The sequence below is a fragment of the Piliocolobus tephrosceles genome, chromosome 3 (assembly GCF_002776525.5).
Source record: "Piliocolobus tephrosceles isolate RC106 chromosome 3, ASM277652v3, whole genome shotgun sequence".
Lineage (NCBI taxonomy): Eukaryota > Metazoa > Chordata > Mammalia > Primates > Cercopithecidae > Piliocolobus > Piliocolobus tephrosceles.
In genome coordinates, this window is record NC_045436.1 from 137907871 (window position 1) to 137921285 (window position 13415).

Sequence of the window (13415 nt, forward strand, 5' to 3'; positions counted from 1 at the left end):
AAGAAGAAGGAGGAGGAGGAGGAGGAGAAAGAAGAAGGAGGAGGAGGAGGAGAGGAAGAAGAAGAGGAGGAAGAAGAAGAAGAAGAAGAGGAGGAAGAAGAAATCTGTCTAACTATTTTGGTTGAGTCATTTGATGGGCATGAAGAATTATATATTTCAGAAAACATTTTAAAAGTGAGTTTTCTGTACCACTTTCCCTGATTTTTCAGGTCTATTAATCCACTGTCTCCTAAAGAAAATGGAATCTAATAAAAAATGAATTAAGTATCATTAGGTTTTTTAAAAAATGAGATTCAAAGAAGCATGTAAATCCCCTGAACTAAGTCCACTATTATAAATGTCTTGGAATTTTGAGGCTGAACACTAAAACACAAAATGAAAACAAAATGAAATGAAGTTTTACACTACGTAAGAAATTTTTGTAATCTGTTCTTCACTCGAAAAGACACCAAGGTGACATTGTGACAAGATGTTCTGTCTTCCCATCTTTTTTCCTTTAAAAATGGCAAATTCTCCCATTATGAATTACCCTAAACAAAAGAGGGTAAAGGAAAATTATCAGATACAATTTTGTAATTCAATTTTTAGAAAACTTTTACATTTCAAAAATCTTAAGGCATATAAGCAACAAAAGGCTGTTTGATCAAATGATGTCTTAGCAACAAGACTTCCATAAGTGGACCTATGTACCTCTGGCAAAGCTTCATGAAGCCACCTGAATTTTACCACATGTAAAGTTAAGAAACACCCATGAAGTTCAGGTCTGGAAAATAATAAAATAATGGAATTCAAGGTTTTCATGACTATTATTTAATTTATCTCTGTAATTTGAAAAGGACCCAACTTTGATTCAGAAATCCAGAAAAGTTGGACATGGTGTCCCACCCTTGTAATCCTAGCACTTAGGGAGGCAGAGGTTAGAGGTTTCCTTGAGCACTGGAGTTCAAGACCAGCCTGGGCAATATAGCGAGATCTCCACAAAAACAAACAAAAAAACAAAACAAAGAAACAGAAATCCAGAATAAACTCAAAGTCAAAACTAAATATTCTAACTGCTGCAAATTTTCATTTCTTTTTTTTCTGAGACAGGGTCTCACTCTGTCACCCAGGCTGTAGTGCAGTGGTGCCATCACAGCTCACTGCAACCTTGACCTCCTGGGTTTAAATGATCCTCCCACCTCAGCCTCCCAAGTAGCTGGAACCACAGGCATGCACCACCAGGCCCAGCTAATTTTTAAGTTTTTTTTGTAGAGATGGGGTCTCACTACATTGGTCAGGCTGATGCTGCAAATTTTCAAGCAAGTTAGCCCTTAGCAATCTTGTTCCACACCATGTTTATCTCATTCAAGCCCCAAGAAGGGAAAGTGATTAAGTATATTTTTGTAAGAATTTTGATTACATTCATTCCTGAGAAAATATTGGACCTGACTTACCAGTGAATTCCATGGCTACATTCATGTCATTTACTATGCAGTTAACACAACCACTCCAAAACTTTGTCTCTGAAATCAGTGTGGGTGGATCTCATTCCAGTGAAACAATATTCCTTTTAAGTTGTTGACATAGCAAAATGTTTCTGACATTGTAAGGGGTGTGGGAGCAGAGGGTCATAAGGGAGATCAAATGATCACTGTTGCATTTTGCAAGTTCTCATTGTAACTGGCAGGCATGAATGCTCCAAGTTTTATGGCAGGAAAAATAATAAAAATCTTGTCTGGTTACTGACCTTAGGACTTAAATTGTTTTATGTTTTGGGAACGTGTTAGGGAGAGAGCCTACGGCAGATGTGACTGAAAGAGGAAAGAAAGGATGGGTTAGTGGATGTGGAGTGGCCTACGGGAGAAGGGGAGAGATGGGTAATGGAGGTTGTGTGGGCAGGGAATTTGGAGTGTTTTAAAGGAATCAAAGACATCTTAAGTCATAATTGGCTTATCGAGATTCAAGTAAGCACAGTAATTTTCCAGGGAGTTTAATCCAGACTTTATTCCACAGAAAGAGAACATCTACTACATTCATTATTTTTCATTTTTAATAGACACCATCAGTAGTCCTCTAAAGTGACTATACCAAGGTATACTCTTGCTAGCCAAGAACATGTATTTCTTCTTTGATGTCATTTTTCTAAATAGAGCAATGACTATTTAGGAAATATATGTTATAAATATATATATACACCAATGTATCAAACAGCCAATTTAAGAAAGCATCACCCCTCAGAGTTAATAACTATCCTGATTTTCTCTTTAACATTCTTTTGCTTATAAAAAAGATTTTCTCCATAGATCTTGAAAATGTTTTTGCCTCTTTTTGCACCTATGAAAATGTAATGATAAAGACATTGTTGTTCGGTGACTTGTTTTTGAGATTCATCAAGACATGATGCATGTGGCTGCAGGATTTGTTTTTCCCCCACTGTTCTAGAGAATTCCACTGTATAACTATCACACAATTAATTTTTCTATTTTATAGTTGGTTGATATTTAAGTAATTTACAGATCCTACAAACAGTACTCCTAATGTTCTTCTATTATGTTGAACTCTATGAAATTGATAACTGAAAAATTTGAACCCTATGACAAGTAGTTTCATATAGATCAACCTAATATTTATCTTCTACGTACAGGTGTAATAGTTTACATACACACACCTTTAATATTTAAAAATGAAGATCTACCATCTATAATCATGGGCAAGTTGAGTAATGGCTCTTGGTTTCAGTTTGCCCATCTGTAAAATGAGGGACTTTGACTCAGTGATTCTAAAGTTTGATCATAATCTATGTTTGTTCTCAGAATTACTTACATACTGGTGCCTCATAAATGTTGCTGATGGACCAGTTCTAAACTCATAGACACTGACAGACGGGAGATAGTTTAAAGAAACTGATGCCAATATATTAAGTGACACTGGCCAAAGTTACGTAACTGCTAAAACCAGGGCCAAGTAACCCAAATCCCATCCAGCATTCTATTTCAGAAAAATAAAAACATAAAGTACAAGAAAAAGCCAGTTGAAATTTAGTATTCGTTTATATGAGGATGAAATGCTTTAAATAATTTGTCAAATATTTGCCTATAGAGAATAATAATATAAATAATAATTTAAATGGTCCAGTTTATTACATGGAATAGAAATCTGGTTTTAAGAAAGTCAATGATTGTATAAAACTACCTTTTTAATCACTGCAAGATATTTCCTGTTGGGGGTCTCACCATCTATTCCACTGTGATAGTTTGGATTATTAGTCATTCAATATTCAGCCCCTTACCCTTCCCAATGTGGGCAAAGGTGCTTCACCTGATGTTGGGCTGAAAGTGATTTGCTGGCCAATGGGATGTCAGCAGAAGTGATATGAAGCTAGATTTCAAAAATGCTTATGTGGTTGGGTTTACTCATTTGCATCTCTGTAATTCCCTGAGGAGTTGCTCTCCCTTCAGCCTCAGCACCCAAATAAAGACACATGGAGCAGATCTGAGCTCATCCCACATGAAGGAGCCAAACCCAGGTGGACGTGTAGCCTGAAGCAGAGACACATAGGTGAGCCCCATCTAGATCAGTCAACCTTCAGTTGACCTAGAAACCTAAGCAAGAATATGTGATATACCTGCCTGTTCATATTAGCATAGGAATGACTGAATGAAATCTCTTTATGTCTGGTGCAACTTATTCTCCAAACACTAACCAGTGGGAAGTAGGTTATATCACTCCCTGGCTTAATCCTCCCTGTCCCCTGTCATGGTTTTTCATCTTAACTTAACAAAATCTCAACTCCTCACTAACTTTGAACTTTAAAGCTTCTCATGCTCTGAAACTGCCTCATCTCTGACATCATATTGCATTACTCTCCCTCTCACCCCTCTCTGAAACACTAATCTTTTCCTTCATTCAACAAATATGTATGGTGTACTACCTGTTGGGCATTTTCTAGAATCTGGAGACACAAAAATGAATACAACAATGCTCCCTCTCACTTATATTCCAGTGGGGGGAGATAAGATTAACAAACAAATAACTATACGTATGTTAAGAGTGCCAAGTAGTAAAAGCAGCATCAAGGAATATATTTTTTTTAAAACAGGATTAAACAAAAGAGCCTCCCTGCTAAGTCTAAAAGCAGAAACCCTGAGGAGTTGAAGAAACTGCGGTCAGCCAGGTTGCCTGGGGTGACAGAAAGGGAGATGGTATGAGATGTGGCTAAAGAGTAGGTGGGAGAAGGATCAGGTGAAATGAACCTTTAGACAAGTAGGTCTGATCTTGTCATTCCTCCTTCCAAAACTCCACAAGGGCTTCCCTTCTCATTCAGAAAAAAATCCCAAATTCCCACTATCGTCTATAAGGCCCCGTGGAATCCCGTCTCCAGCTGTCTAACCTCATTCCTCACTATTGCCTTTTCTTCTGTTCCTTTCATAGAATAAGTTCCTTCTCAACTTAAACTTTTTAAAAAGCAGCCGTTCCTGAGCCTGTTACAGAGTGCTGGCTGGCATAGCTAGCTTCTTCTAAGTGAGAGGACTAAGCAACTCAGAGAGGCCTTCCCTGCCTTCCCAATCTAAAGGAACATCTCACTTTCCATCATATGTTCCCAATCAAATAGACTTCCTCATACAGCTTAATTACAGTTTTATAACAACCTTCATACATGTTTGAATTTGTTTCTTTTAAAGATAATTTTGGATTAGAGATTCTTTTGAAGCATCTGTAGCTTTACAAGTCAAAACCAATGTGGGGTGAGGGGTGGCTCACACCTGTAAACCCAGCACTTTGGGATGCCAAGGTGGGAGGATCACTTGAAGTTAGGAGTTCAAGACCAGCCTGGTCAATGCAGTGAAACCCTTAGTAAAAATACAAAAATTAGCTGGGTGTGGTGACATGTGCCTGTAGCCCCAGCTACCTGAGAGGCTGAGGCAGAATTGCTTGAACCCAGGAGGTGGAGGTTGCAGTGAGCCAAAATTGCACCACTGCATTCCATCCTGGGTGACACAGTGGGACCCCTCCTCAACAAAACAAAACAAAACAAAAAACAAGTCAAAACCAAAGTATGAAATTAACTTTTTCTTCATGGAAGTTCAACTGGAATGCTGTATCTTCAGATCTCATGACTGACACCTTGTCATTTGGGTCTCAGCTTGAATATCACTTTCTTAAGGGGCTTTCATTGAATACCCAATCTAAACATCCCAACACTCTTGATACGTTACTGCTATTATAACGATCTTTTAAATTACTTTGTTTCTTGCATAGTAGCTGCTATCTGGACAGTAAGGTGCCTGAGAGCAGGAACCTAGTCCTAGAGTCTAGGACCAGACTGTCTTGCAGATCCCTTTATTCTAGCACCTATGCCACTGCTTGGCACATGGGACTCTTGTTATTTGAATGAACAAGTGAAAATTTGAGTCTTTGTTTACTCCATGTCAAGCTCTGAGTGGTATAGTTCATATGTAATCCCACCTGTACCTACTCTTCAGAACTGTAAACTGGAGGGATGATCCCCAATTTATAGACAGGCAAAAGGCTCAAGGAAGCTAAGTTACAGCTCAGACTGTCTGATGCCAAAGCCTAATCTCTTCCCACTACTAATAACGTGCATTCAGATTTCTAAGTCTTTCTCACCAGCTTTCCACACAATTAATTACCATGGTTAATTAATGGAGCTTAAATGTTTCTTGCTGGAACTCAATGCACAAGCAAAGCAGGAAAAACATCCGGAAGCTCAAACACTTTAGTGGGTGTAACTCATATACCCTCCTTACTTACAGATCCTTGGGTAAACAAGGGTGGGTGTGTTAGTAACCGTCAGATTTGCTGGGTTAGAAATTATTTAGAAAAAGGGCACACAACCTGACTGTCTAGGAAATAATTCTTGATTCAGCTGCCTTAAAAATTTTGTTTTTTAATAGTTTGTGAATTGTTCACACATTTTTTCTCTTTTTGAGAAAAAATGGGACTAGGGAATAATTCTAGATCCAGCTGCCTTTAAATTTTTGTTTTTTAATAGTTTGTGAGTTGTTCAGGCGTTTTTGCTTTTTTTGAGAAAAAAGACTAGAAAATAATTCTAGATCCAGCGGCCTTAAATTTTTTTTTTTTTAATAGTTTGTGAATCGTTCAGGCATTTTTCTCCTTTATTTGATGTCTCTTCTCTTCCTTGCTGGCATGGTTTTGACGAGCTCACTTGTTAAAAAGGAATAAGCTGGAAGAGTCAAGAGGACAGGAAACCAGGGAAGTTGTAAGCACCTTTGCACAGGTGTATATGTATATACATACATATATATACATATATATGTAAGGGAACTATAGATATGTGTGGGTATATATAGTTCTTACCATGCCTTTCACTGCCTCCCTTCCCCTTTACTGCATTACCAGGTAAATTAAAAAGCTGCTTTCCCCTTGGTACGGTGAAAACCATCATTTCAATATATCTACATCCTTCCAGTCGCTCCCCCTACCCCCTTCCTTACTTTTATCGGGGCCTTCAGTACGGAGACTGCAGAAAGCCCGCCAGTGTTGCGAACACCTGGCGAAGGGCAAGGAGCCTCGGCCAGAGATTTCACAGGGCTCAGGCGGGAAGCAGTGAGAACAGCCTGCAAACGAGTGCTCCCGGTTCCCGGTTTCCTCTCCAGTACGGCTCTCGCCTTAAGCAGCCAAAGAGTGACTGCACAGCGAGTCAGACAGGCTCGTGGGTTTGGAGACCTTTTCATCTCCAAGGAAGAGGAGAGATGTGGACGGCCCAGACTTACCCAGCGCCCACCCCCGCGGCCCCAGGCGCTCCTCTCGCGGTGCTAGATCCCCTGGAGTCAGAGGAGGGCGCAGCGCAGAACTCGCACGGGCCCCCCAGGCAGACACGCCCTCTGCCCACCGGGTGACGTCGGCCCCAGACTTTGGAAGCGAGCCTGAGTCAGAGGAAACGTCCTTCTCAGAGGGACTCGGGATTCTTCCCATAGCATCCTGAGTTTCCCAGTCCCACACGCAGCACGCGGTAATTTACACGGGTCGGCCTCGTGAATCGAGTGGGAGTCTCATCTGCCTTATTCCACTCAGGTTCTCCAGCACAGCCCGAATCGCCTAGGCACCCCTAAGTGTTGAAAGCCTGGCTGGACGGCCGACTGACCGAATGAATGAATGAGTGAACGACTACTTTCAGAGTCGGTACATCCCCCCTTTCTAGTCTCCGCAAGTATCCGGGGACCGCCCACCCGGTCTCTTGGCCACCCAGCTGCTAGGTCCCTCGGCTCAGGGCAGACACAAACCTTCTCGGCAGGGCTCTCCAGGCGGCAGCCTCACCCGTGCCCCCATGGCCCCGGGAGGGGGCTTCCGGAACGCGAGCGCTGGCTGCTCACCAGGGCCTCTCCTCCACACGCACCCGTGGCTGACGGGGCTGCGGCGTCTGGGAATGGGGCGCCCTGACCCCGCCCCCAGAGCAGCCTCCGCCAATGGGCATGGCCAGGCGGGGCCTCAGCGCCAGCCGCGCCCCGCGGCCCGGGGCTTCCTGCGAATTCTCAGGGCCCCCACAGGCCTGGGGGCGGCCCGTGATAACTAGCGTATCTGGCAGGAGTAGCAGCTGCCGCTTGGCGCGGCTGCTGGAGCCGCGAACTAGAGAAACACAGATACGCCTCTTAGAGCAACGGCGTCTCTCGGAGAGCAGAGCCAGCCAAGGTAACTCCGGGAATTGAGTGGAGTGGAGGCTGCGCTGAGGCCCCCTTCTGGCTCCTCTCTGGTCGAAAGGTCTCCCCGGCTAGAGAGAGCCCTGCTGCTTTTGGAAGCCTTCAGATGTTAGTTGCTTTGCACCGAAGCTGCTGACCTCTGGGGTTCTGAGCGGATTGCCAGGCTCAAGTTTATTTTGGGGGCTGTAGAGCAGACTTTGCCCTTCTGTGCTGTTATCAGCTTCTGTCGCTGTCTGTCCACGCCCGCTATATCCATCCACTCCCCATTCCGTCTCCAGCAGGCAACTCCCGCTACCCTGCCCCATTTTCTGGGTCATAGAGATATTTGAAAGAAACCTTTAAGGGAAAAGCAATGCCCAAACTGGAAAGACCTATTCCCACAAATTATTAATAACTAATGTTTATGATATCCTTGTTATACCATACATATGTAGGCACATTATGTATTAAATCTCACAGCAGTCTATTAACGCTCAGTTTACAGATGAGGGATTAGAGGCAAAGAGTGAGGTTAAGTAACCAAATCAAGGTTGGAAGACTTGATAGCAGGTATTTATGCAACAAGGAGTGGGCAAGGCTGCGGGGTAGCTCACGCCTGTAATTACAGCACTTTGGGAGGCCGAGGCGAGTGGCTCTCTTGAGTCCAGAAGTTTGAGACTAACCTGGGCATCATGGTGAAATCCTGTCTCTACAAAAATTAGCCAGGTGTGGTGGTGTACTTCTGTAGTACCAGCTACTCAGGAGGCTGAGGTGGGAGGACGGATGGCTTGAGCCCAGGAGGTGGAGGCTGTAGTGAGACGTGATCGAACCACTGCATTCCAGTCTGGGCAACAGAGACCCTGTCTCAAGAAAAAAAAGGCGGGGGGTGGGGTGGCGGTGAACAATTCGGGCTCAAACCCTCACCAGGGAGAACTGGGTTGCCTTTGTGCTCTGGCATTTTAACACTGAGGAAAATATTCTCACGTACTCAGGTAGCCTTTGTTCTAGGTAGGCACGAACAGCACTATTAATTTTATTACCTAAGAGTTTCATAGCAGAGGCCTCAATCTTGTTTTTCTTGTTCTTAGGCTGATGAGAGAAGAGCTAAGAACAAATTAGTCAACATACCAATCCAAGGCATCCACTTTTATAATACATGTGGATGACTTTGCAGAGAAGGAACACAATGGAGAGTGGAATAGGTGAAAGTTGAAAGCGAGGGAGATTTATGCCAATTTTCCGTAACAAGCCTTAAAACTTAGACTTCTATTTAAACGTTTTCTTTGGATTTCCAACTTAAAATTTTGTCTTTATCAAAGATTGGTAATGATGGTAACGTGATCTAAGGTGCTTATTTTTTATTTAACAAACACTTGGATAGCATTTACTATGTGGCAAGCACTATTCTAAACTCTTTGTAAATATTTTCTTTGTAAATCTTCATGAACATCCTGTAAGGTTGATACTGTTACCCCCACTTTACAGCTGCGGAAATGGAGGCACACAAAGATTAAGTAACTGGCCTATGCACACATAGCCAGTAAGTGTGGAACTGAGATGCTAACCAAGAAAGTTGGGCTTCAAGTATGTGCTCTTAACCCATTAGGTAATTGGACATTAAAAAACAAAACTAAAACAGACTTTAAAAAAATGTATCTTTATTTAATTCCAGTTGCATATTAGGGTCTATTTTAGGTAAGAGGTATTTTGTTGTAGTTCTTGCTTTTCAATTCTGAAAATAAAGAGAAAAACATTCAGAAAAAAATATTTAAACTCATTTAAGACCACTGTTTTTCCAGTTTAAATGTTGTCTAGCAGAAATTTAAAATGTGTATTTTCCTTCATTGACAATTTCTAGATGACTTTGGAGATTACCGTCATAGTACCACACATTGTCTTTAATGACATAAATTTGGAGGATATTTATTCCCTCCCAAAAGCATATTGTTTGTTTAATTAAAAGAAGAGCACTAGAAAAATCTCCAACTAACCTACTCTTTGATTCTAGGAAAATTCCTCTTCTGACTCAAAAATTAGAATGCAATAATAAATGCCAACTTCTGTTTTATGGGTCTTTGTGCTAGGACACTTAGACCCAGGGGTGATGGTCAAAATAAATAATGATCAGTAGAGCCTTAGGGCCTCAAGGGACAAGGCCACAGGTCTTTCGAGCTTGGGAGGTCTGGGAGGATTCCTGCTGTGTCAAGGTTAACCCTTGAGTTGCTACATTGTTGGGAGATCTGTGGTTTCTGTGGCAAAGAATAAGATGACTAGGCAAGAGGGGTGGTAGCTGGGGAGTAGAAACCACCTTTGCAAAAATTGTACCACTGAGAAAATTTTAACAGTAAGCTGAACTAATTCATCCTCCATCTTGCCTTTCCCTTAATTATTGCTGGGTTATTGGGCTGTGAAAGGAAAATAAATCTTGGAGCCCCCAAATCACTAAGCTAAAGGGAAAAGTGAAGCTTGGAACGGCTTAGGGCCAACCTGCCTCCCATTCTGTTCAAACTCACACCTCTGCTCACTGACATAAATGCATATCTGATTGCCTCCTTTAGAGAGGCTAGTCAGGAATTCAAAAGAATGCAACCATTTATCTCTTATCTACTTATGACCTGGAAAGCCCCATCCCTGGTTCCAATATTCCTGCCTTTGCTTTGAGTTGTCCCGTCTTTCCAGACAGAACCAATGTTCATCTTGCATATGTTGATTGATATCTCATGTGTCCCTAGAATGTATAAAACCCAACTGTGCTCTATCATCTTGGGCACATGTCGTCAGGACCTCCTGAGGCTATGTCATGGGGTTGCGTCCTCAACCTTGGCAAAAATAAACAGTAAATTAACTGAGACCTGTCTCGAATTTTTGGGGTTCAAATTTTGGTAACCACAGAGGGATTCTGAGTGGAGATGCCCCGACCTTTGACAAATCTCCTATCAGTGCTTGGTACCAGCATGAGCTAATTTTATGGCTCACACCAGTAGGACAATTTGCTGAAGTCTGAGAGCATCCCCTCCAGAGAATCCCTGATTTCCCCGAATTTGGTCAAGATCTAAAGTTTATTTTGCTGTACAACTCCTCTTTTTTGGAGTTTTACTTGCTTCCATCAAGAAAGACACATTTCCTGTTTCTATGACGTTGGAAGGCAGGTGACTCCTTTGTGGAGTTTGGCTCACTTCCAACAGGGAAGAGGAGTAGTTTTTTTTTTTTTTTGTATTTTATTTTTTATTTATTTTTTGTTGTTGTTGTTTTCCTGCTTCTTGAATGGTAGAGAGCAGTCTATAGCCTGAGACTTGTCCCTAGGTAAGTAACTGAATTGGGGTTTGTCTTGGTTAAAGTTAAGATTAACAACTAACTGGTCTTAATTTCTCATTACCATTAGAGCACTCAGTGATCATATAAATTGTGCCATTGTTTGTTTTGCTTAATTGTTTGTTGTTGTTGTTTGTTTCTGTTTTTTTATTGTTGTTTTGGTCTTTTTCCCATTGGGTTTGATCAACTCTATCCAACTTGATCAAATCCAAAGGAAAGTTCCAAATTATGGGGAAGAAGGCCTGAGAAGTGGCTAAATTCTAAAAAAAAAAAAGGTGGTGTGGAGGGGAGGAAAAAGGAAAAAAAAAAGAGGAAAGATTTTTGATTTTGACTACTAAAGGGGCTTTATTTACATAAAGCCACCTTTTTGTTAGCCAGGCCAAACTGAAAGCAATGGCTGTCCTCCCACACTGCTAAGGTCCCACCCGATAGCTAAGGTTGTGCCTTTTTTCTTTGTTTCCTGCCATAACAGCCCTGGGTTTGGTTCCTAAATCAAGCCTGTTCTGGTTTGATACTTGTTACTTCTGAAATAGCAGCAATTTGTCCTAGCTGAAATATAGTGAGGACTAAACTGATTTTTTTATCTTGCCCAAATTCCTGTTTAAGGTGTCTGTGGAGTCATGTCCTACAAATCATAAATTCTCATCATAAGGGTTTTATTTGAGCCTATATATCATGATTTATTTTCCACCCTGACTCTGACATAACGTTAGGAGACAAGGGAGAAAAGCAAAATTATTTTACCCTAAAACATGTTTCTTTGCCGTATCTTGAAATGGTCCTGCAAAGCGGTTCTTTGTAGGGGAGAATTTGCATCTTTAAAGAATCTCTGTTAACATAGCTAGATCTTTTTCTTCCAGATCCTCCTAATCCTAAAGCGATTAACTAAGATCTGAATAGGAAACTTTTGTCATCTATTGTCTCTAAGGGCCGCCACTATTAAGACTTCAAAAGAACTTTGGTCTCTGCAATCTTTATCTTAATCCAAACATTCCCTTTCTATGAATCCCATGTCTTTAGGCAAACATTTTATCAACGAGAAAATGTTTAAATTGGCCTACAGCCTGGAAGTCCCCCCACACCCACCTGGTTTTGAGTTGTCCCACCTTTCTGGACCAAACCAATGTATTTCTTAAATGTATTTAATTGATGTCTCATGCCTCTCTAAAATGTATAAAACCAAGCCGCGCCCTGACCACCTTGGGCACATGTTCTCAGGACCTCCTGAGGGCTGTGTCATGGGCCATGATCACTCATATTTGGCTCAGAATAAATCTGTTCAAATATTTTAGAATTCAACTCTTTTCACTGACAATAGTAATGAGATTTAAAAAGATTTTTTTAAAAAAGGAACTCAATGGTTAAAAGTCAGCTTAATCAAAAAGCTAACATCCAAGATGTGTGTGTGTGTATGTGTGCATGTTTGTATTTAACAGACCTTCATGTTTTGTTTGTTTTTTCTTTCCTGTCCCAGGACCTTGTCTTTTTTTTTTTCTTCTTAGTTGACTGAATTCTGTTTTCTTCATTAATAGCTACTGCAACCAAGGCTACTCTGGGGTTTCTAAGTAAGAGTGTAGTTTAGACACTTAGAAATGCCTTTGTTTTTAAAGTGCACTGTAAAAGCATTATGTGGTCTAACCTTAAAATAATTATCTTGTTGGAGACCCAGGATTCAGTGTGGGCTCTGCCCAGAGCTTAGGGATCCAGTTAAACAAAAAATGATCCCTATTTAAATAAAATAGGTCTCCTTATACAATCCTATGATAGATTTCTATAATTTTATGTTTGATTTGGCATGCATTGTCAATCTCCCTGTAGCACCACCAGACTTTTTCTCTCTATACCTTAGGATGTAAATTTTGCTATTTGATTTTCAGCTGCATTGTTTCATTTAATATCTAAATTTATGGCTATTTAGCTGACAACTGCCTAGTGTTATGAAACAGGTTATCAAAAATCTGAAAGTCTAAGATAGAAAAAAAAAGTCTTTATGAATCTATAAGGTGGACTTCTATCGGCATGCCTACTATGTCTATGTATTTATGTGTTGAGTACACAATGTTTCACTACTGAAAATATATAAAAGAGCTCCAATTAATTGGCTTAAAGAAAAACAGAAGCACTTAAATCAAATACTTTATTAAAAAAAGGAAAGACTAGTAGAATGCTTTTTCTTTTCTTTTTTTTTTTTTGAAATGGAGTTTCACTACTGTCACCCAGGCTAGAGTGCAATGGTATGATCCTGGCTCAATGCAACCTCTGTCTTTTGGGTTCAAGCAATTCTCCTGCCTCAGCCCCCTATGTAGCTGGCATTACAGGCATACACCACCACACCTGGCTAATTTTTGTATTTTAGTAGAGATGGGATTTTGTCATGTTGGTCAGGATGGTCTTGAACTCCTGACCTCAGGTGATCTGCCCACCTCAGCCTCCCAAACTGCTGGGACTACAGCATGAGTCACTGTG

The 13415-nt window shown here is 41.1% G+C and overlaps 1 protein-coding gene across 1 annotated transcript in view; it reads right to left on the reverse strand.

Annotated features, from left to right (window-relative positions):
• Positions 1-6936, reverse strand: part of NIPAL1 (NIPA like domain containing 1) — a 20001-nt gene extending 13065 nt beyond the window's left edge. Inside the window, exons 1-2 of the mRNA XM_031935285.1 lie at positions 6735-6936; positions 6456-6629 (exon numbers count right to left, since the gene is read on the reverse strand). Coding sequence (XP_031791145.1) covers positions 6456-6629; positions 6735-6936 — 376 coding nt within the window. The remainder of the gene's footprint in view (positions 1-6455; positions 6630-6734) is intronic.
• Between the last annotated feature and the right edge of the window lie 6479 nt (positions 6937-13415).